At 40.7% G+C, this 24,667-nt stretch overlaps 2 protein-coding genes across 4 annotated transcripts in view; both read left to right on the top strand.

Moving 5' to 3' along the window:
* The window catches only part of ampd1 (adenosine monophosphate deaminase 1 (isoform M)), a 207,229-nt gene extending 203,733 nt beyond the window's left edge, over positions 1–3,496 (top strand). For all 3 annotated transcript variants that reach the window (XM_051426521.1, XM_051426519.1, XM_051426520.1), the window contains exons 9-15: positions 171–334; positions 472–598; positions 1,091–1,254; positions 1,353–1,473; positions 2,197–2,370; positions 2,720–2,830; positions 3,090–3,496. In XM_051426521.1, the coding sequence (XP_051282481.1) occupies positions 171–334; positions 472–598; positions 1,091–1,254; positions 1,353–1,473; positions 2,197–2,370; positions 2,720–2,830; positions 3,090–3,245 (1,017 nt within the window). In that variant the 3' untranslated portion in view covers positions 3,246–3,496. The remainder of the gene's footprint in view (positions 1–170; positions 335–471; positions 599–1,090; positions 1,255–1,352; positions 1,474–2,196; positions 2,371–2,719; positions 2,831–3,089) is intronic.
* Positions 3,497–4,611: 1,115 nt separating this feature from the next.
* dennd2c (DENN/MADD domain containing 2C) lies at positions 4,612–23,945 on the top strand. The gene is made up of 19 exons (XM_051426489.1): positions 4,612–4,930; positions 7,917–9,045; positions 12,048–12,172; positions 13,055–13,137; positions 13,319–13,477; positions 14,463–14,541; positions 14,857–14,901; positions 16,163–16,347; positions 16,640–16,749; positions 17,573–17,642; positions 18,325–18,402; positions 18,820–18,960; positions 19,429–19,577; positions 20,538–20,715; positions 20,980–21,021; positions 21,795–21,903; positions 22,292–22,534; positions 22,901–22,987; positions 23,072–23,945. Exons 2-19 carry the CDS (start codon positions 8,153–8,155, stop codon positions 23,101–23,103), a joined length of 2,808 nt encoding a protein of 935 aa, XP_051282449.1. The 5' UTR covers positions 4,612–4,930; positions 7,917–8,152; the 3' UTR covers positions 23,104–23,945.
* The last annotated feature ends 722 nt before the right edge of the window (positions 23,946–24,667 follow it).

The following is a 24,667-nucleotide window of genomic DNA, read 5'->3' as shown; positions in this document are numbered from 1 at the left end:
AGATACGAAACATCACAGAAAAACAATTCTAGAAAAATTAGTTTGGATAATGAAATAACATCTGGAAGAGAGATGTTAAATTGCTTTCTGTTTTCTGCCAAATAGATAATCTATTATGCACACACACACTTTATGTGAACTGAACCTGAATCAACCTTTGTGTAAACCAGGAAGTAGCCACTGACCTGGAGGAAGCCAAGTACCAGTATGCTGAGCCTCGTCTGTCCATCTACGGCTGCAATCCCAATGAGTGGACCAAGCTCTCCGGCTGGTTTGTCAAACACAGAGTCTACTCCCCAAACCTCAAATGGATGATTCAAATACCCAGGATCTAGTACGTTTTCAATCTCGATTCTTTTTTCCATGTTGGACCCAACTGTGATACAGACAAAAAGGTTTAATAGATGGCTAGAATTCGTGTTTAAATGAATTTGTTGTGCCCCCACACCCCCAACCACCCTTCTATCTTAGTGACATCTTCAGAGGCAGGAACTTTGTGCCCCACTTTGGCAAGATGTTGGAGAATATTTTCCTTCCCGTGTTCCAGGCCACCATCGACCCACAGTCCGACCCAGAGCTCAGCATCTTCCTCAAGCATGTGAGTCAGAAACAGTCACAGAAATCTGTCATAGATAACAGGGATGATCACAACAGCTGAGACACAACAAGACACCAGATCTTATCTTGGTCAATGGAAAGATTGGCTTGCCACGAATTAGGGACTGTATGAAATTTACTGGGGTGGGGAAGGGTGCTGAATCTTATATTTTTATTTTATAAAAAAAGCAAGGCCTTCTCCAGCATGATCAGTATTTTATTTTGAACATTCCCTTCGATTAGAAAAACTGCAATACCCTCCTAAAATGTCTGAAAATAATAAATGTAATGATATCATAATGATGAAATTAAAGAGCTGCAAAATTAACAGCCATTAAAGCCACCATATAAATGAACAGCTGACATGCCTTGTCTGACCCCAACTTCTCCACTAATTATTTTTGTACGGCCCCTTAAGGATCCAATTATGGAGTAATTGCCCTGAGAGCCCTCTGTTCCCTGTATAATTAACCTTTTGCCTCCTGGCGTGTAGGTGACAGGTTTCGACAGTGTGGACGATGAGTCCAAGCACAGTGGTCACATGTTCTCCACCAAGAGCCCCAAACCAGAGGAGTGGGACATCGTCAAGAACCCCTCCTACACCTACTACATCTACTACATGTATGCCAACATCGCTGTGCTCAACCAGCTCCGCAGGTCAGTAACGCTCAGTGAGTGCCTCATGACAGTAACAGTTCCTCTGAAAATATGTGTCCTTTCCGTAATATAACACTCATTTATCTTCTGCTCTCCAGACAGAGGGGGATGAACACATTCACGTTCAGGCCTCACTGCGGTGAGGCCGGTGCCATCACCCATCTGCTGGCTGCCTTCATGACTGCTGACAACATCTCTCACGGTCTCAATCTCAAGAAGGTCCGTACTCTTTTTACAAGATAAAATGGCAGCTTAATTAGGAGCAGTAATACATACACTGATTTGATCAAGCACCCATTTCTAGGTGTCAGACCTGTAAAGTAACCATAAGGTTTCCATTGTCCTTAATACGATATAATAGGAAAGACCTGCTTCTCTATACTAGAGACATTAAAGTCAATTAGCAAAGACGTTTTCTTCTTGACATAATCTCTTATCTGAAAGTACCAAAAGACGTTCTGCTGGATACATTGTATTTAGGAACTATCTAATTAGAGGCCACAAGTACCACATTCTGTTCCCAGTTCGCAGAGGGAAGAAATACCCTTTTAAGACCAGTGTTTGAAATCTGGATCTAACATGCTCGGTAAAAAAACAGGGTTGGTAATGATTGGAGTAATAATGGATTTTACCCTGGATCTTCCTTGATCCTTAACTGTATTAATTGGTGTAGGGTTATTACAACAATCTTGCTTTTGTAAGTGGATATCTTGGCTACTGTACAATTGATAGTCTAATGCCAAGTGCAGTCTCAGATTTGAGATTAATCTTGTGAGTAATCCTGCAGTTAATACACAATTTATTTCCCTGTAAGGAAATTTGCCTGCTTTATTATCAAAAATAAAAGTAAAAAAAAAAACAATTCAAAGTGCCAGGTTTTGACAAATAATGTCATAAGTTGACTAAACTGATCATATCTATCTATCAATCCTCCACCACCAGAGTCCTGTGCTGCAGTACCTGTACTTCCTGGCCCAGATCCCCATCGCCATGTCCCCTCTCAGCAACAACAGCCTGTTCCTGGAATACGCCAAGAACCCCCTGCTGGAGTTCCACAAGAAAGGCCTGGTGGTTTCTCTGTCCACTGACGACCCCATGCAGTTTCACTACACCAAGGTCTGAGCACACAAAGACAGGGCCTTTGATCATAATGTAGACAATGGTGCATACTGTGCTGCATGTAAAGAGTATTGTATTGTGTACATCTACAGATCAATGTATTATACTTTTCTTTGGAAGTCTTTGTACTACTGTACTGTACCGGCAAAGTCATTTACAGCACACTCAAACGGAAATAGAACACAATATACATTGAACACAGTTACCTCTGGAAAATGATGCTATCCACAGTTCAGGGTAAATGTGTATACTGGAGCTGGTGGAGGTCCCTTTTGAGCCAGCTCACTAACTCGAAGGAGGAGTGATGAAAATATCAGAGTGTAAATCTTGGCTGTTACATCCACAGGAGCCCCTGATGGAAGAGTACGCCATTGCAGCCCAGGTGTTCAAGCTCAGTACCTGCGACATGTGTGAGATCTCCAGGAACAGCGTGCTGCAGAGCGCCATGTCTGATGAGGTAACGCACCTGATGGAGAGCTTTAAATGTGGTGACTTCTTAATGAATTGCTTTTAGGATTTTTTTCTTGTTTTTTTTATTTTAACAGCATCTTTGGTGCAAATCAGTAATTGTAGTGGCAACTCCTCACAGACACACTGATTCTATCCTCATACCATACAGACAGATCTTAAATCATAGAGATAACACATCATGTTCCACTTAGAGATGATTTTATGCTTGCACCAAAACATGCTTGTGGTTGTCCTCTGTGCTCCAGGAGAAGATCCACTGCCTGGGTCACGATTACTTGAAGGAGGGTCCAGAGGGCAACGACATCCGCAAAACCAACGTGGCCCAGATCCGTATGGCATATCGCTATGAGACCCTGTGCTATGAGCTCAATCTCATCAAGGAGGGCTTGAAGTCTGAGTAAACACTCTCAAATCTGCTCAAAACCCATCTTTATTGTGACGTAGAAATGTTTCTACACTTGTTTTTCACAGTAACTCTTAAAAAAAAGAAAGAATCTTAAAGACACTGGCCTTCTAATACACTGATGCTCTCTCGTTTGGAGGAAGAACCTTTTTGATAATTGTCTTCACTGTGTACCATCTGCACATCCTGTCCAATTGACTGAGAAACATCATGTATAAGAATGAAAGGAAATAAAATGTGAAATAACAAGTGTCTTTGTGTGGTAGTTGATGCATTTCATAATTTAATCAGTATTACATTGCATTAACTTTATTTACTTGACAGCAGGATCTAGTCTAGTTGTGTTGATTTTGTGACTTGGCAGTGCTACTGGCTCCTGCCTTCAGACGTTCCTCATAAGTAAAACTTGATTTACACTCTTATTCTGCACCTTATTTCTATTTCACAGTGTACCAAAGGGGATTTTTTATTGTACTTTTACTCGCTTTAGGCCTCCAGTCTGCTCAACCATATAGATCCTTTAAGTGAGTTGCAAAATTCTGGTGATAATTATCACCTGCTGCTAAATAGACATTTATATATTACATTTATTGAGGCAACTGAATGAACACAGTACTTATACAATGTGTTTTTTATCAAAGCCTCTCAACACTTTAAACGCTGTCCATCACTTCCCTGCACCAACACATCACGCCTCTACTTTACAAATGAAGAGTAAAGTACAATCATATTTACTGACTCGTGTAGTCGCGCAGGTGCAGCCCATAACACAGTGTCTATATTTCCCAGGACACTTGAAGACAACAGTATTTATTCATCGCTGACAGCTGCAGCGGTTGATGTGATGACGTCTTCCCTCTAGCATCGGGAGGATTCAACCTAACTTTCTCACAGTCACCGCTGCGTCAAGCTCAACAGAAACACCGAGAGTTCAACCGGAAGCCAGGCGACTTGCCTAGGAAATAAGAGTCTAGTTATAATGCAAATACAAAACAAAATTTAAAAAATGGCAAAGTGGGTGTGCAGGAGAGGTGGGTAAACTTTAGTTCACCCACCTTTTTCAACATATCCTCCAACCATTTGTGCATTAAAATTGCATGTGTGTAATAATCACATTATAAGATACTGAGCCCATATAACATCCCGTCTGCAGTTTTTAATGATAATATGTTTGCCTTCAACATTCATAACAAGATGAAACTGAAAATGTGTTATCAAAAGAACATAAAAAATGTAGATTGTAAAGGTGACGATGCACAAGTAATGTGTGTAATTTCACTTTGTAAGTTGAGAAAACTTCAGAGAACTTCGCTGGTCAATTAAGGATTTTATTTTGGAAACTATAACCGGAAGTGATATGGGTTTTGGCTGGTTTGACTAATTGTTCTGAGAAGGAGGGCGAGGAGTGTTCTGCTTTACTTTTCTCTGGTCTATGGACACTTTCTTTGTTGTTATGTATAGTTATTAGTACTGGGGACACGTTTTTATGCCCCATAAGAGTTATTTTTCTATTAAGTTACCAATAACTGCCGGTGGACTCCAACGATAGCCTGGATTTATTCAGACTGCTAGCTAACCTCTCCAGACTGAACGATGCGGGCGAGCGGACTCGGATTTTATTTGTGTATTTCATTTTATCGAAAGGAAAATGAGGGAAGAACATAAATTCTGCTCCTACGAGGGGTAAGTCTTGAGACATGTAGTTTATTCATATGCCAATGTTTGTTGTAATATCTTACCACGCAACTTCTCTGACTAACTTCACGTAATGTCTTTCTCCTTTAACGTTAAATTAACGCTGGCTAGTTAAACGAGTTAACGAAGAGCTGTTGCTTTCAGTAATTCAACATTAACCAATTGTTATCTGTATAATGGAATAAAAGTAGCTGCTTTTTCCCAGAACTTGTCCATATACGATATACCGTAGTAAAAAAAAAAAAATCAACGCTAAACTCTGTTCAAAGTATGGGGAGTTAAACTGAGTTTATTATCAATAAATATAACGTTAGTTTTATTTTAATAACAGTATGAAGTCCTGTTGCTCAGTTCGGCACGCTTCCAACAATTAAACGGGACTTTTACAAAACAATATAAACCTTCAGAGGCAACGAAAACGTTATTCCTGTAACGTTATCGCTCTTCCAACATACAACTCAAGCACTGTAAACCAGTTTGCTGCTTTAGGGTTTTTTTGGCCTTTTCTTAAAGCCGAATTACAGAGTAGTTCTGAATGAGTCAGAGCAGTGATTTCTATGAAAGTAAGGCTTTGAAGTTCAGATGAAAAAATGTTAATTTGTATAGTTTTCAGAGGGAGTTTGGCTAGATGTTTTCTTCTCAACAGAGAACGAGGGCACTTACTGGAGTTAGACGCAAGGCAGTTTTTTTCTCTCTCATTCTGCATCTATCCCCATTTTCCTGCAGTTAAGTCATTGATTATCTACACATGTTACACAGCAATACCGGGAATCAGCTAATTCAGGTCACAGAGTTAACTAAGGTCATTGCATAGAGGATAGCTATATGGAAATATTGTGCAGGTGTTGCTAAATTTAGAAAAAACAGTTGAGTTAATGAATAACTGACTATAACTGAAGACATCTGAGAGGTATATTCCACTAAACCCCCCAGAGAAAAGGGTCAAAGCCACAGCAGGAACACGGTTCATTCATTTGCATTCACTCTGTGCTAAAGCTCAATTTTTTGATAGTCTAGCCTTCTTTGTGTGAGTTTAAGAGATCATTTTGAGACACAGTGTTATCCACAACCAGTGAGTGTCTGTATGCACACAAGCTGTTCTGCTGGCTGGTGATGGATAAGTCATTTCAAGGCACTTCGTCTTGGTGTGTCCTTTCATGCTGGCATTTAGCAAACCCACATTTTTCCTTTATTATAGCTTTAACTGTCACTGTTGATAGGGAACCGCAGTCGTACAATACCTCACCTACAACATGTTGTGTCACGCCGCACTTCTTTAGGAGGGCGTTTTGTGGTGGTTCTGAAGGTGCAATTAGGTTGAATTTAGCTGCCAAGTGATGACGGGGTACTTCAGCTTCATGGGTCCCCTGTCTGGTTTCTACCTTGATGAGTCAGAGAGTTTCACTAGAACATAGAAGGATACCTCTTTGCAGAGTTGACAGCCTCATACATATCAGTGAAGTTCATTTTGACTTACCCTCTGGCGTTGTCACTTGATATCACAGCACCTCACAGTTTGCCTCACTAGCAATAACATTTGATTTTAACTGTGCGCGTGGGAAAGGGGAAGCTGACAGTTTTAGACATGTTTGCGAATGTTACTGTAACCAGCTAGTAGCTGCTATATTTCTGTATTGACTGCGTTTCAAAGACAATGTTTGATTACTATCACAGGGTTTGGATATAGATGATCTAAACATAGCTCAAATCAGTGGTTGCAACTGGGTGCAAATCTCGCCGCACCATAATTATGGACAGTCTGCTGATCCTTCTTCCTGCAGCTCAGGAAACACAACTCATGCCTTCCTGTACAACACACCGCACACAGACAAATAATGCAAGTGGGTCAGTTTGGGAGTCGCATTGTCATTGCATGGTCTGGCAATGATCGAGCAGCATTCCAGTATGCGCACATACATTTGATTTAGGTCAAACCGAACAAAGGCGTCACTTGCAAGACTGACGGACCGACTGTCTCTAGTTAAATTTATTCCCCGACCCCCCTCTTGTACAGCTCTGCAGGAATGCAGCTCATAGAGTTATTATGATCATGAGCTGTGGAGTGGAATTTTACCATGTCTCCCCTTCTCCACATTCTCTCAGCCTCGGTCCTAATGTGCAACGTGTCCAAATGGTTTGGTTCCAGCGAGCCAGGAGCTGCTGTACAAGAGTGTACAGTGACCGCATTGATGTTGATTCAGGGAATATGAGTCAGGGTGGATGCCGCTGCAGAGCTTTACATCAAGTCTCTGTGTCTGATAGCATTTGAGGAGAGGGAAAGAGGCCATAGATTATAGCATTATACCATACACATTCTAATCCAACTCAACAGTTAATTACAGACACTAGTCGTGTATGTTTGTATCTTGCGTCTGATAAATAGCTATAGGAGCTTTTATTCCACTGCGTAGATAGGTGTGGTTAAAATGTTTTCCATCATTTACCTAATTGTCACTGGCTCTTTATGTACGCCTTGAGGTTAATATGTTTTTTCTGCCTCTAAAGCTCTTTGAAATCACTTTAAAGTCTTCCCAGTCATCTGAAAGACAGCCTTGCAAGAAGACTAAATTAGATTTAATGCTTTGCTGTATCTTTGGCATTTCATATTTGGCCAGCTATGTGGTTAAGGACGACAGCTACAGAGAATAAAGAATTCCCCTGGGGCTAGTGGAGGGTTGGGGCAGCTCAAGACACAGACACATAGCAGCAGAAATCTGCGGTAACCTTGTTCCTGTCACCGTCTTTCCTTATTCTTATTTTTGGAAACCGACCTTGACAGGAGCCTGTCCTTTCTGACCTTCTCTCTGTCCCTGCCTACAAGTGGTAGACTGCTTCAGATGTGCGCCGTTTCAAAAGTAACCGTGTCTTCCTGTGTTGCCTCAGTATCCCTTTGACCCTACGGTGTGCTGTCTGGACTTGTTTTTAAGTGCAGTGATTGATGAGTAATTTTTTGTGTCTTCTCTTTTCTTTTTAGGTTGTTTACAAAAGGAGACAAGGGGGAAATAACACTCTGCTAGCACAAGAAGACGCATAAAGACACAAAGGAAGCATTTACAACCATAAACCTTGTGGCGCTCCTGCTTTTACTTATCATTTCTGGATTCATTGACAACAGATTACGTGGTTTTTCCTGTCCATCTTTGTGAGGAAATCCCTGATGCATTCACCAATGGAGAACTGAGGGTGAGCTGACACTTGCCCCCTCTCAACATGCTGGCTCTGAGGCTGGAGCAGGGCAAGCGAGGGGGTGGTGAGGTTGACCACCTGCAGAAAGGGGCCACCGTGGCCTGGCAGGGCCGCCAGGCAGGGAGGCCCCCTTCTCACGAGCAGGGCATTAACATCAGGGAGAAGATCTCCCAGTGGGAAGGTCGCAGTCAGCAGGGTAGCAGCCAGGATGCTGGGGTGAAAGCACACCCTCCGGCTGTATCCCGAAGTCTGTCTGGAGATGTACTGGGCAACGGATGTTCCAACGAGGGATCAAGAGGGGGGCTTCATGCAAAAGCCAGCCTCTCAAAAGCTAAGAGCTTAGATTTTCGGGAATCCCCATCACAGGCTGGGCATGGTGTGGTTGGTAGGAAGTCTGAACCTCTGCCGAAATGTTCCACTGAATTTTCAACCCCAGGAAATAAACCACTTGCAGCACAAACATTTGCGTCTCCTAAAGTGGAGGCTAACACTGCTAACTGTACAGGTAAACAAATCATCTCTGCCAATGGCGACCAAAAAAGGGATCGCATCTTGGATGTTGAAGTAGTCTCTAAACCTCTACCTCTATCAACTTATGACCAAGAAGACAACATGCCTGCGGGGAATTTCTACACTTCACGGGGTTTCTGGCGTAAGCTGGAAGGGGACAGACTGCTCTGGGAGAAAGGCAGGGACTCTTCAGGTGAAGCTCAGGCTCCTCCCAAACCTCAGCGGACATTCCAGTATCGGGGAACCAACAACAACAACGCAGGAATCACTTGTCAATGGGACAACAAATCCCCTCATAGCAACCACTCCAACGTGAGGAGCAGGAGGGTAGCCCACCCACCTAGCTTCCCACCTCCTCCATGTCCAGTAGCAAAGACTAATGGGATTTCAAGGCATAAAAAGAACAGGTGAGCACAGATTAACATCTCTTAACATTTTTTTTTAAATTTGAAAGAGGGACCAAGTTCTCGCAGTGCTTTAATTGACCTGAATCATGTTCTTGAAGAAAACAGCTGCTGATAGAATAAGGAAACTCTTCGGTTCCCTGCTTTTGGCTAGAACTCGTCATGTTGTTTATTGAATACCAGCAGTGTTTTTAGGACAGTTTTGGGGAGGGTACTGAGTCTAATTGCTGGCTGGGCTCCAGGTGTGATGTCACATGATATCTGGCAGCATTGTTCTCTATTGTCTGGATGTGGCCTAGTTCCTCAGCAGCCACTGAGTCCAGGGTCATCATCATCACACACTCTCTCTCACACGCTCTCCCTCATTTACTGACGGCCAAGCAAAACAAGACAGCTGTGTAACCCATGTGCACACTCAGATCAGGACTTATTAGGTGACATGACTTCTAATAATATAGTTCTCTACACTGCTGTGTCCTGGTGTTATCTGATATCATCCAAACATAGCCTAGGATTTTTTGACAGAATATAGTAATTTTTACAATTTCTAATAAAATATAAATTGAAATAACACCTGGTAGAGCTGGCGCCCCGTGTATTAACTCTGTGTCCTTGCTGCAGCGGCCATGTGTTTGAATCTGACCTGTGGCCCTCTGCTGCATCCCCTCTCTCTTTCCCCTTCCTGTCACTTTTCAGCTGTCCTATCCAATAAATGGCAAATATATAAAAATGTAAAGATTAGGTGTTTCTGTTTTGTAGCCGACCCTCAATAATATAAATGAGAGGACAAAATCAATAAATACCTGTCAGTGTAATGCAATACAGTTCAACAGCACCAGAAACGACATCCTCCAAAAAAACTATACAGTTGAATTAACACCTTTCTAAAACCGTTTCCACAAAAACTGAACATTATATCCTTCATGAAGGAAGGATGTATTGCAGGACTGTTTTGTTAGGCTGCAGTAGTTTTAAAAAACGGATGCGAGAGAGCAGACTCGGAAAAATGCAGTTGTATTAATACAATTAGGCAAACCCAAAACCACAGTTACAACAATACAAATTAGCTCCACTAAGTCTTTTGGAACGTCTCGACTTACTGGTATGCGAGACAGATGAAAGCTTTTACAAGTCTTTTATCATAGAGCTGTTTGAATAGGGAAAAGAATTCTGCCTAGTGGTAATAAACTGAAAGGACCTTTGATTCTGTGTTGGTTGTCAGTTATCAGTCATTGTCTTGAGCCTACTGAACTTACTGCCCTTTCAGACTCAATCATACTACACCGGAAGAGAGGAAAAGCAAGTTTATTGAACTGTAACCTAACCTTTCACTGAGGGATTATAGTACAAAAAGTTAGCCAAATTTATCACAAGCTGCCCAAAATCATTTTTACCCTTCCTAATTAAAGTAGTGGAAACAATCCAGTCTAGCAACACTCCACCTAACGATTATGCCTTTTAAAGCAACTGACTATGGGCGATATACCTGATGAACTGGTATACTGGTTTTATCTTCCTGTATGATTTTCATATATCGCCATACCCGTGCATAGCTGAAACAATTGCTGTAACTCTTCAATATGCAACAATATTATTTTTGCTGCAAAGAGCACTACGGTCAGGCCAAGCTGTGTATTTTGTGTATTGAGAGGGGAGCCGTCTCAGTACTCGTACCCTTCTTACTAACAGTTATAACTATAACCCACAACTAATTTCCCTAACAGGGCAAAACATCATGGCACCCAACATTTGTGACAATTTGTTTCTTGTGCAATAGAACTTTTGAGAAATATCTATTGGGATACTTAAATACTTTGTATCTGCTTAGACATTTTTTTTTTTTTGTGGAAGCAACGTTAAAGTTGTTAGCATATCTTCTTTTATTTCTGAGTTCTGTTTTTTTTTTTTACTACGTTGCAGTTTGCACAATAAACATTGTTCGTATTCTGCAGCTGTTTCTAATTCCCTCATATATTATATCATTTTGTTGGGCCAAAAAACACTTAAACGCAATCAAAGTCTTCAGTAAAACTGACATAATTTTAGGATTAGGGTAAACCTAACCCCAGCACTACAGCTGACTTGAGAATGCTGGGAAATAATAATAAAATAATGTGCCATTCTGTAATATTGTAATTGCCTGTGTTGTGTTTACTCCTACAACTACTTGCTAATACAAGTTTTATTGTATTAAGTGTGCTCTGAAATCAGGGTGTAACATTTACTTTTTTTGTGCAATTACCAAATGGCAAGTTGATGTCTCAATTACTGTAAAAACAGACTTTAAACCCCCTAATTATGAGGCTAGTATAATATCAATACATCAAGTTGGCAGTGTAGTCAATTATTTTCATTTTCATGTCAATCTGTTGTGTCTCTCCTACAGTCTTCTTCATGTCTGCACACAGTTAGCATAGTTTTACAGGGCCCCTTGTTTATCAGCTTTCAGAAGAAGCCACTAGCTATCATTCACTCTTGTGTGTTATGAAATACCTCCACGGGGTTAGGTCTTACATCACACTGAACCTGAATCATGTAACAGTTGCTGTTTGAGCACCAGGCCAGATTGATCATGTACATGAACTAAAATCAAGTACATGAAAAGAAAATGTTACCACTTAAAACTCAGTTATAACTAAATGAAGCTGCATCTTCATTTTAAAGAGGAGGAAAGTTGCACAGTGACCTAATTTCTGCTTTTGCTACAGCTGCTGACATTGTCATATTGTCGATGGCTATCTCTGTCTAAATCCTGTCATACATACTTTTTTCCCCTTATTTTGCTTTTTTTAAACATTTGTACCATATGCTCAGTCATTTCCTCCCATGACAGTTTATCACACTCTCTCTGTGTTGCTGTGTTTGATATCAACATAAGGAATGTTGTGGTGGGACGCTGGCTGAATATAAGACAATAGAGTGAACAATAGTATGGGGGTTATCTTTAGGATAGCAGCCAGGCCCCCCTTTTCACTGACTTCCCTTCCCTTCCCTCCCTGCCACAGGAAGTCCTTTGAGTACGAGGATGCGGCGCGTCTGACGGCGAAGCAAGGCACGCTGCGAGGCGAGTCCAGGGATTCAGGCCTTTACCATGCATACTCTGACGACAATATTTACGAGGACATTGTTTGTAAGTCCAACTCCCTGAGGCATATAAACTGAGGAAGACGTTTGATCTATACACTGACTGTTGTCAGTGACAGCTGTCATGGATTTTAAACAGCTTAACTGAGCACTGGGTTTGCTGAAAAGAGACAAAGACAGGAAGTCATAAAGACTGTTTGGTGTCGGTCATTGGTTGAATGTACAGATCCGAACTTCACAACTGTCGTAACAGAGTCTGTTTAGAGTTAGGCTGTTCAACTAATCATTGAATAGGCCTAGAAAAGGGGGCTGTTTCCCACTCTCATTTTGAGTATTATATTTAAGATGGGAAAAGACTGGATGGGAATCAGGATTATCGGGCATGTCTTAATCATCAGCTTTTGGGAATAATTGCCTAAAATGATGTTATATGTAGTGGGATATTAAGAGTATACACTATATGTTGCAGGTTTTGTGGGTAATTCATTTGTTAGATGTGCATAAGTGTGCATTTTATTTTAGCCATAAAAGGCTACTTCCTTTTTAAACATACTTCTTCCTTTTTGAAAAGAGCTTCTAACTTAGGCAATAGTTTCTTAAATATTCACTAAATCTGCGGGAATGTAGGAGTAAACTACGAAAATATAATGCCAGGGTAAATATTACATTCTTACTAAAACACTTTAACCTTGTGCGCACCTTTCAGTGATTTCATCAGAGACAATACAGTGATTTGTAATACACACATACACACATACAAATCAGAAAGGAATAATATTGAAATGCTCCTGCTTTGTGCTGGAAAGTCATCATTATTTATATCCACAGCAGACCCCTCACACATTTGGTTTTATTCTAAGTAGCCTTTTGAAAGCAAGCATTTGATGAGGTGGTCTTAATCTTTTCCCATCACTCTGTCTTCCCCCAGGTGAAGTGACCAGAGATAACCCCTATGAGGATGTCAAGCTATCTCCCATGTGTCTCCCTATTGCAAGGCCTCACGCCCCAAAGGTAATGGAAGATATTCCTTTTATGTCTCCCTTTCACAGTACGCGAGTATTTTGTATTAGTTGTGTATCGAATGATCCCTGCCTAACCTGAGATTCTAAGGGAGGAAGGAGGAACTATTGTAGTAGGATACCATGTAATTATCTAAAAACTGAGTGATAACTCCACAGTTCTTGTCTTTCAGCTGCCTTCTAAACCCCAGACGTTGCAAGGCTACGCTAGCAAAGTGGAGAGGAAGAGGTTCCAAACATTAACAGCAACCAAATCCTCAACCCTTGCAGATGCTCCCAAACCAGCTACACCGCGGCGCACGAGCACTCAAAAAATACAGAGGATGCCTCAGGTAAATAGTAAATGGCTCTTGCAATTACTTTTCACACTGACTGAGGTGTTCTTTTCATATTGCTATATGGTAGAGCCACACAGTGGTATGTACCCTGTTGACTGAGTAATCATGTGTTGGAAAGAAAAGAAGGGGGCGGTGACTTGTTGAGCAGGAAGGAGAGTACGCTGAAAGAAATAGATAGTAGTACAGCAACATGTATGGACGCTTCATGGGAATTCAGACAGAACACAATCATTCGAGCATATAACTCATGGCAGTGGAAGGAGTGGGGACAGTGGGGAGGAACTTTGACGATAAGGTATAGTAATATTGACATACAGATATAAAGGTGAGAACCAGAAAAAGATTATAGCTTCAAAACCCATGTGACACATGTAAATCAGGTTTATTTTTAGATGGTATTTTGATAAGGTGTCATTGCTGATCTGTTTATTTGCCATTATGTAGGTTTAAAATAACAAATAATTGAGAATAAATCACTTCAGTAGTAATAATAAAAGATAACATTTAGTTAACTAGCTATCCTTAAACTCTTTTAGATCACATCTTTGAGAAAGATGTTAAAATGTTGAAAATTGGCATAGACATAATAACACCTCATTATGTATTTTTCTGCTTAACAACAGTTCTATTATCTTAGTGGTTTCCTTTCTTACACTGTCATACAAGTCTGTCTCCTTAACTGGCAGTGAGTTTTGTGTCCTCTTAAAGATAAGTTTCAGCTTCCTGTTTTTGTATTGAGCCAAGCACTAGTGTATTAATGCAGGGCCTCAGTTGACTCTAGTCCACTGTCAAATATTCAACTGTGCGCTTTCAGGACATTAGCAGAAGAATGCAGGAATGTATGGGTAAAAAAAATGCTGAAAATCTATAATATAATTATGTGCTTAGTGGCTGTTATATCATGATTCCCTGTAATCATGATTCTATAATGGCTGTGAAATTATGGGGCTGACAAGTACCTGTGTGTTCTGCTGCACAGTACGTCAACAAGATCGAGACCATCTTTGACGACAAGCGAGGGAGGAAGAGAGTAAAGAACCAGGGAGTCTTAGTGCGAGGTAACACACACACACACGCGCACACACACAACACACACACACACACACACACACACACACACACACACACACACACACACACACAGATGGTCACAGATGCCCAAATGTCACCCACATCAACACTTCAATAAGATTAAGTTGAGCCTCTTGGTGGAAATACCCAGCTTTTGATGGTACACACAAGGCCAGCTGCAGCAGGCGAAGCTGCTGATTATGAAACAAAGGCTAACTGTCTGCATCTGATTATGGCTCTTCAAGTCTTTTCCATTCCTCTGCTTCTCCCTAATCTTTCCCTCCTTTAATTCGTATCAACAGAGGAGACCAGCGGGACAGAGAGCGACCCTGAGGACAACGCCAAAGGTATCACCATAGAGCTGTGTTGGCATTATGTGTCTGTAATGCCCCTTTTATCTTAAGTCTGGTTTTTAGGTGAAGTTTAATGCCAGCCTTTTTCTATTATGGAGTTAGAAAAGTCCCAGTGTATAAACATAGGACTGCATAAAAAAAAAAAATCATAGCATCTCTGAAGAACTAATCAGCTCTACTGAAGTTATTATCATTCTTCAGTGCCTGTTAATGCCATCCATGTGACATATTTCTGTTCGATGGAGTGACATACAATCATAATTGGACCATAATACAGCTGATTATACATGATAGAGACATAGAGACTAGTGCTGAAACAATTAGTTGAGGGAAAATTTGATTCATTAGTGAAGTCATTTATCACAAATGCCAAGTGCTCGCTGGTTTCTGCTTCTCAAATGTGACGATCTGCTGCGTTTCTCTGTTTTAGAGAATTGCACGTTTGGGTCTTAGCCTGTTGGTCAGAGAAAACAAGAATTTGGAATATGTTAACTTGGCTTTGCATATTGAGAGGAGCTTTTTCAACAATAGATTTTTTCAGTGATTCCTTGCAGCTCTGTGTGGCTGTACGTAGGCACAGTGCTGCTTTGAGCTAAATGCTAAAGTTGGAATGCTAACATGCTCTCAGCTAAAATGCTGATGTTTAGTAAGGAATATTTATCATGGTAATCATCTTTGTTTACCATGTTTGCATTCTAACATTTGCTAATTAGCAACAAATACAAAGTACAACTGAGGCTGATGGGAATGTTAATAGTTTTCCAAGTAATTGGCCATAAACCAAAGTACTGGACAGTGTGAAACTTTGATCTGGCACTAGATTAACAGTCAGGGGCTCACCAAAGTTATTTATTTTCATCCTCTGGGAACACGTACCAGATGTTATGGCAATAAGATATATCAGTCTGGACAAACGTTGTCACCCCTAAAGTCTAGCTTGGCACTTGTGGCTTCTGCTGAGCTTCCTCAGAAAATTCAAACAAAACAAAAGCACATCCAAGCAACATCCCCTTTGCAATAGTTAGTGATGAGGCTTATGGGAAATGTTGTTTTAACTCTGAGAAACTCAAATAACACCATTGCCATGAGGTACAGACTACCAGTTATCCATGACCATTGTTTTGGATACTGTATAATCAATCACAATTATACTGTATATTGATATTTAAAATGTCTCATATTGCTGCAGTGTGCTGGGTGGGATACGTCCCAGGACAAGCATTACTATATAGTCTCATTGTGTGATGTCCTGCAGGCTCCAGGAGATCAGTTTACATCCAATCTACACTGAAGCGCCGGCCAGGCTACCGCACCCTAGAGAGAGACCTGATCCAGCTGCAGCAACAGCAGCTTTTCCAGATCTTTGTGGTGGTGTCGCTGAGAAAAGGCTCCCCAGGAAACACCTACACCCCTGAAATCACACAGCAGTTCCCCAAATTGGTTAGCAGCCTTTTAACACAACCCCGTCCTTCTTTTAGGCAAAGGACATAACTGTACCTTATTAGGGCTTTAACTGAAAGGTATTCTGTACCATTAAGCCAATTTCATGTCCAAAATATAATCTTGTTTGGCAAAATTAAAGGAAGATGATTCTTATCTTACGTTATTGTTAATTTCTTAAACTTAAGATAATTTCTATTGAATTATATTATAATACAATTAAATGTTTTCACCTGGGAACCACTTCAAGGAAGTCATTGCCGCTGCTGTAAATGCAGTCTCTCTGTTTCAGTTTGAGAAGTCATCCCGGCTCTCCAGAGAAGCTGAGGATCAGCTGAAGGTCATTCCCAAGTTCTGCTTCCCTGACTCACAGGACTGGAAGCCCTCTGCACACATGCCAAGGTCAGCACGTGCACTATAATAATATTTTAATAGCATGCTAGATACAGAAAAAATATACGGAAGTAAGTGCAACCCAAAGGCTATCACAATGGCGTAATGGTAACGTGACACTCTATTCTTTTTTTTTTTTTTTTTTTGTTTTTATCTTGTACTTATTCCCTTTGTGTCTGTATTTCCTTGTGTTGTCATTATACACACCTTTCATGTGTTCTCCCAAATATTGTCTCTTTCATTTACAGTATTTAGTTAAGTTCTTGCCCCCTAATTATCAGTTATATTATGTTTAATACCCCCATGTCCTCTTTTCCTATTTATATCCTCAGCTGTAACACATAAGTTGCGGCTGCAACATCTCAAATCCCCCACAGGGATAATTAAAGTTTCAACTCATCTAATTAAATCTGAGTGCTAAGGGGCATCAGGCATTCTTCTTTTCTTTTTTTCTTTTTTTTTTACTTCCGGGTATGGTTCATTGTTGTAATGTGGGTTATGATCTCAGCATATACTGCCTCACTGTCTTTAAAACACTTATCTGTGGTGGAGAAAATAAACAGACATACCTGTCTTCTGTTTACGTAGTTTTTGCATGCTCTCCCTTTATGTCTCCATAGACTAAACAGTCCTTACATTAAGCAACTGCATTGTTTATATTGGGGTTTTTGGCTTGTTTTTTTAATGAAGTAATTCCCTTCATTAAAAGATATTGCTTATTAAAGTTTTTATACAAGGAATTAGAGATGAGATCGTGTTTTTTTTTAATTCTGTTTTTGTAGGCAGTAAAAAGCCAAATCATTTATATATCATGTCCTGTGTGTGTTTACAGTGAGACCTTTTCCTTTGTCCTGACCGGAGAGGACGGCAGCCGCTGGTTTTGTTACTGCCGTAAGATCTTGGTGAGTGTGGATGTGTGCGTCTGAATCATTGACTGGAGCGCCGTGTATGTGTTTGTGTGTCTGTCTGTGTGTGATGACATGGGAGCCCGCCATGTGCTTACTCAACATCTCTAAGGAGATGTGAATCAGTATATGTGAATCACAGACCATAAACCACTTCTGAATCAATGACAGAGAGCAAAAAGAATTTCACAATTTCCCCCTTTTCCTTTGCCTCACAAGGAGAACTGCTTTTAGGTCTTTTTAAGACTCTTCTCAAAAACACTTTTTTAGGTTGAAATTATGTGGCATATCTTCTTTTTCTGTTTAGTTTCGGTTTATCTGTATTATTGTGAACATACTGTGGGTGTCTTGTTAAGCACTCTTAAACTATGTTTTGTTGTGTTTATTCTTTAGTGTAGACCGTTAGGCCAGACCTAACAGAGGGAGTTTTATGTTTTGTTGGTAGATAAGCTCACCACTGCCATCAAAAACGTGGATGGAGTTTAGACTTTCGACTTTCGTCATTTTTTTCTTCTGCAGTGTTGTCATTGAAAAAGCATTAATAGACAAAACATGATGTTCTTGCCCTTACTGTACTCTGTTTAGTTAATTGTTTATATTGGATGTGTTTCACAAATGTGTTTTATGTCATAGATGTCTCTGCTGAATTACGACATATGAAACTGTATGTGTCTTTCAGCCCAGTGGAAAAGGGAAGAGGCTTCCTGAGGTGCACTGTATCGTCAGTAAACTGGGCTGTTTCAACCTGTTTGCAAAGGTAAGGCACCTACGCAATGCATCTGCTCCCTTGTTTCTGTTGATAGTAGCCTTTATAGGGAGATGAAAGCAGCTGGATTTGTCAAAGTTCAGTGTTAATCCTCTTGAAGTGTGTCAAAGCTGCTGCCCTGGAACTCCTTGTATGCATTAGTGAGGAATGAAGCTCCACTAGAAGATAATCCTGAGCAATCCCAGGGTGTGTTTTTCAAAAAAAACAAATTGTATGCATGTAGTTGTGTCTCACCTATTTTTCCAGTTGGCCCAGTGAAATTTACAAACAGTCAGTTTAAATATGGCAGGGGAGGAAAACTGCATTTACGTGCAGGGCTGCATCTTGCCTCCGTTCTATTGTTTTAGAGTTTAATCAACCCCAGTTCCTTCAGGACACACAGTGATTTGTCTGGCTCTGTCTGCCCAGATTTTGGAGGAGGTGGAGAGACGCAGGGAGATTTCCCCAGCGCTGGTTTACCCTTTTATGCGTAGCGTGATGGAGGCCCCGTTCCCAGCCCCTGGACGCACAGTCACCGTCAAGAGCTTCCTCCCTGGCTCTGGGAATGAGGTAACCCTGAAACCAAAAGAGGAAATGTTAATTAGTAGTTTGGTTCCTCCTAACCACTCCTCTCTGCAGACTCAGAATGACTCAGAATGGGAGGTTATCAGTGTAAACAATAGGGATACTAGCTATTTCTGCTTTGAAAGGTTCATGTTGGGACAGCTATTTATATTATAACAGTCAACAATAATCAATTTAGTCATAACTGTTACAGACTCAAAATAAGTAAAGTAATGACCCCTTTCTACTTTCTCCTGTTTCAGCAGTTAGGTGGCTCTTAAGCTGCAGTGGAAGCTTAAGTTAACTCCATCTTCCACCAGTTCATTGTCTTGAGCAACATTTCTATGCATGTATCTCAAGAGTCTGTTTATGCTTAACATCCAGGTTTCAGGCATTCACCCAGCAGTCGGTGAGGAACAACTAGTGTAATCAGCAAGTTATAAAACTGTATTTACGCTCTGGTTGCTTTCCCAGGTACTCACTCTTTGTCGACCAGTGGACTCCAGACTGGAGCACGTGGACTTTGACAGTCTGCTGCAGTGTCTCAGTGTCGGGAAACTCCTGCAGGTGTTTGCCTCTATTCTGCTTGAGAGGAGAGTCATCTTCATTGCTGACAAACTCAGGTACTGCTGTGGGAACACACAGCACTGTAAGCCCACTTAACTATTGGTGTATATATATGGCTGATGTATAAGCACATGGCACAAAATATTTAGATATGTGATTTTAAACTCCCCTTTGATGTGTGCCAGCTATACTCTATGCTTGATTGCATCAAGGGCCCAGGTCCATTGCCATTTATGTGTGTGTACCTTGGCCTCAATACAAAACTGAGGCAGAGTCCCACAGGCAAGTCAGGTTTATTTGTACAGCCCAGTATCACTTACAGTGTCTCAGTGATCTCTACAGGCACACAACAATAACTAAGTCCTGACCCAGCCCAAACCTGTATCAATATATGCCAGTAGACTGATATTGGTTTTGGGCTTTAGACAAAAGTACTGGAGGGAGGTAACAGACTTGAGGGATGCCGTACCTTACAGTATGGAGATGTACAATATGGACAAACTGCTATTATTAAGGAAGAACTGTGACCTGGGCAGGTTATAGACAGCTACATCATTTTCAAGCAAAATATTACAATCAGCCATGTCAAACGCTGTGCTTACAATAGATTGAGAATTAAAAGGCTGCAATGGAGTCAGCAGTATAGTAAGGCAGTTTGAAACTGAAAGACAAATGATGAATGACTAGTCACTTTTTAAATCCAGGAGATAATAGGGAGTGGGAAAGGTGCTGAGGTTGGCAGCTTGTGAGAGAGCTCCAGAAATTGACCAATGAGAAGGAAGTGGAGGACGTATTTCACAGCATGGCACCGCAACTGGCCGTAAAGGGAGGACTGTCAGCAGAAATAGTAGTAGTAGTAGTAAATACTGCACCAAGAGTATTAGCATAGGTCAGTTGCATGAGAATTCTTTGCTACACTAGTGCTGTTTGCTAAAAGCTCTTAAAGTTGGTCCCTTTGAAGAAGGAAGAATTCAAATCATGTTTTATGCTTTTCTCTCTTCTCTTGTTCACTGCAGTGTGTTGTCTCGGTGTGGCCATGCAGTGCTGGCGCTGCTATACCCTTTCACCTGGCAGCATACCTTTGTGCCTGTGCTACCAGCCAGCATGCTGGACATCAGCTGCTCCCCCACCCCATTCCTCATTGGGGTGCTGGCACCCTGCCTGCCACAGCTGCTGGAGCTGCCCATCGAGGAGGTCGGTCAGAGTTCTTTTTAAAGTGTTGCAAAATCATTGTCCAGTTTCAGTCTAAATAGACTTAAAGTGGTTATAGTGCCATCTTTTGGCTGCATATTCACTGCATATAGTGAGTGAATCCAGAACCAACAGACAGTAGCTTCCACTGTGTGAGAGTAGAGGTGGAGAAAACACCCTGAAGAGACTCACCTCGCCGCTTTATAACTCTTGTTGCGAAATCTTTCAGTCAATAACTGTCACTTTTTCTTCTTGCTGTCTTTTCAGGTGCTCATAGTGGATCTGTGTGCAGACAAGTTTGTCATTCAGGTGTGTACACATAGCAGTGTATAGTGGGAATGATAGGCGCGGTCCCAATGGAACGGATGGCTTTGCCTACACTTGTCCCTTGTTTGCATGTGGAATGTTTAGAGGGTGACGGAGAGAAAATGATGTTACACCCAAAAGTGCTGCAGTGGTAAAACTATATAGAACGTAAGCCCAGAGCAGAATTGTGTCATGATGCAACATAAAGGCTGTCAGTCAACAGTAATCACTCAGCCACAATTCAATTAATTCTAAACTTGGTTGTGTTTATATTATGCCTGTCTTAATTGGACATTTTATTGAGTGAGCTTAATCTCTGTTCAGGCGCAGTCTCATTCCCTATTAACTGCAAGCTAATGGGACAAGCAGTGGTTGACTTGCCACTCCAACATTAGCTGTCTGTTACACAGAGCTTTATAATTTCACTATTGCTGGCAGCTTCCCTCCTCAGCATGAAACATGAGGTACAACTGTTTGAAAGGTTTGACTCACAGGCTAAATAATCTTTGACATACAGTGTATTCTGTAGGTGTGCTATTTAGAAAGGTGATACATTTATTTTCTGTTCTTTCAGCTCTCTCGGCACATTGGATTTCATTGTCCCAATACTTACAGGCCTTACTGCCTTAAGTGCTTAACACCGTTTGGTATTCTAGAAAGAAAAAAAAAAATCAGCTGTCAATTCATCAGAACAGATTGACATTGGGCGAGACAGTTTTAAATGTAAATTTGTATGTCATGTGATTGCTATTGAACTTTCCTGTGATGTGTCACAGCTGGGCGATGAAGATTGCATCCTACCCAGTAAACTGCAGGCAGCTCTGCAGCAGATCCTGGAGGAGAGGGAAGAGATCCTGAGCCAGGAGGATGGAGACGGATGTGGAGGTTTGTATAGCAGACATCACACGTTGCTGATTAAAAAGCTCTTACAGTATCTATATCATCACCAGATAAAGTTCCTTCTTTTTTCTAGAAAATAGTGAGGAAGAATATTTCCAGGTCCTTTTTGTCATTACAGCAACATCAGCTCTTCCGTCTAAATATAAGATCAGAGGATGTTTATACGTGTACTACAGATGCCAGCTGTAGATTTGCAGTACATCAATTTGTGCACCACAATAAAGATGTTTCAATATTAAGTCCTGTGAGGAAAAAGCCTTTAACGTGTCTTGTATGATATGATGAAGCATTTTATAAAACAAATCTTAGACAATCTTACTGTAAAAAGGGTTATTCACCCTTTTTGTCTTCATCCAAAATGTGGCCCGTCCAGGTCAGCAGGCTGACCTGAGCTCCCTGGTGTCGGAGGGTTTCGTGCGGTTGTTCGTGGAGCTGGTGGGCCACTATCCTTTCCACATGGTCGAGTCGTCCAACGGAAGCAGGGAGCTCCAGCGCGACAGCTTCCGCAAGTCTCATCCCTCCCGCGGAGTCCGCCAGTTCCTGCAGCTCTTCATGGATACTCAGATGTTTGCGGGCTTCATTCAGGATAAAGAGCTGCGCAAGGGAGGAGGAAGAGGTAATTGTGTTGATGTAGCAGTGCCAGTAGTCACAAGAGTTGCTTCCTTTAAAAAAAACCCCAGAAAGATTAAGAATGTTATGTCTTGACTTATGAAACACCTGATTATATTGTCTAATAGGGACAATTTTCTCTCTTTCCATTACAAAACAAGCGTGACACCCTGTGATGTAGAGAAGTCAGATGTTTTCACTTAATAATCTGTTAAATGGATAAATTCTAGTGTGTAATTTAATCATATCGAACCGTATGACCCAAGTTAAATGAGTCACAGCGTGCACTGACCTAAAGGCAGTTTGAGAAAAATTAAAGAAACTTTGATTTTAAGTTGAATATCTGTTATACACATTTCCAACTCTCTCCCAGGGCTCTTTGAGGTCAGAGTGGCCGAGTATCTGGATTCATACCCTGAGCCGGAGCCGAGTGGTGTGAACAAGTTTCTTAAAGGATTAGGTAAGTGTTGCTCTATCATCAGATGTTCACTTATAAAAAGGTTCATTTTCAACAGCTAATTTTCTTTCTTTCTTCCTTTTTTAGGAAGCAAGATGAAGCTCCTACAAATTAAGTGAAAAAAAGACCAAAAGCCGGGATTTTAAATGAAAGACTTTGTAATTAAAAACAACAATGGCTGCTGCTGCTGGACTTGCTGAGGAAATGAATGTGGATGAGAGTGTTTATGTGAACGGGACAGTGAGTTTGGATACGAGAGGACTAGGCTCATCTTATAGCCATGAATGCATGTCTGAGAGCAGTGCACTTCTTATTGGACAAAAACTGGAAACAGTTTTTATATTTCTTTACTAGCATTGTTTTATGAAGCCTTGAGGATAAGGCAATGTGTCTTTGGAAATCTACAAAAAAAAAACATTCCATGTAACCTCAGTTATCAACCTGTTCGTGTGCGGTCGGGGTTGGAACTCTCTGATTTTAAATTGGAAACATGTTTACTTTTTCACATTCAGCTCTATTACACAATGTGTGCATTGTACAGTAAATGCAACTTTAACGCTACATTTCAATCTCTTACAAAATGTGCATGGTTCCAACCTGATGCATGTTGTGTTTTTTAATCCATGTTGCATTCCTTTCAGCACAAATTGTAAAAAAAAAAAAAAAAAAACCCTACCTTTTCTTTACTGTTTCTATTTTGCTTGTAGAGGCTCATTAACTCTGATCAGAATATCTCAAAGTGTTTAGACTCCAGGTTCAACCTCATCAGTCAGAAAGAGTATTTACATTTACAAATCTGTTTTTCTTCTGTCCTTGACTTTCTCCTTGTTAACTGGAGTTGTAAATATTTTTTACATTTTGCACAATGTTGAGAACCAGTGTACAGTATTTGGAGTATTTTTGTATTAAAGCATGATGTGTCCTACATACTTTTTAAATAAATGGGTTCCCAAGGACGGTATTTAATGTGTGGCTATGCTGTTTATAATGTTAATGACAGCTTGGCTGTACAGTAACCCTGCACAATTATAACACTTGTGTTTAAGCATTTGTATGGTGTGCTATATAGCTGTATATTCTATAACAGTATCTACTTTAAATACAGGGTATATCTGAGTAAGTACCATTATATATTGATCCCACAGTTTCTCTATCATTGTCCAAAAGGGACAATGATAATTTGTCCTTTTGTGTATTAATTAATAGAAAAGTCAGGTGTTGATAATGAACATTGAGATGCTTGCTGTAATTATTCTACCTGTCCACACTGGCCATTAAGAGATCACCTCATAATGCAATATATGGATGCATGGAAAGAAGACTTGGCATTGTCTCCATCACTCACATTAGGAAGGGATCTGTTTACAGCCAGAATGAACAGCAGGAATAATTACTGCAAGCAAAACCATTTCCATGTTCACATGGCCCCCTAACTAACCTGTGTGAAAATAGACTTGGAAAAAGAAAAAGTAAAACTGCCCTTTGAAGAAGAAATTTGGACACAGTACAACTTTGTCCAGTAAAAGGGTAAATCTCTGCTGTTCACATGGAAACAGTGGAACCAAACTTTATACAAGATTTTCTCTCCTTCAGCAGGTGTATTTTATCTTGTTGCAATGTTTGTGTGAAGTTACTTTTGAGGATCAGATAGAAGTTTGATCTAACAATCAGAATTATCCTCGT

This window comes from Dicentrarchus labrax, unplaced genomic scaffold (assembly GCF_905237075.1).
Source record: "Dicentrarchus labrax unplaced genomic scaffold, dlabrax2021, whole genome shotgun sequence".
Classification (NCBI taxonomy): domain Eukaryota; kingdom Metazoa; phylum Chordata; class Actinopteri; family Moronidae; genus Dicentrarchus; species Dicentrarchus labrax.
The sequence above is the reverse complement of the archived record's forward strand: the minus strand, read 5'-3'. Positions and strand labels throughout refer to the sequence as shown.

Coding starts and splice junctions, on each gene's coding strand:
- dennd2c (XM_051426489.1), top strand. CDS start 8,153: ATGCTGGCTCTGAGGCTGGAGCAGGGCAAGCGAGGGGGTGGTGAGGTT. Junction 16,348..16,639: donor CACAGCAGTTCCCCAAATTG/GTTAGCAGCCTT, acceptor TCTCTGTTTCAG/TTTGAGAAGTCATCCCGGCT. Junction 21,904..22,291: donor GGATGGAGACGGATGTGGAG/GTTTGTATAGCA, acceptor TGGCCCGTCCAG/GTCAGCAGGCTGACCTGAGC.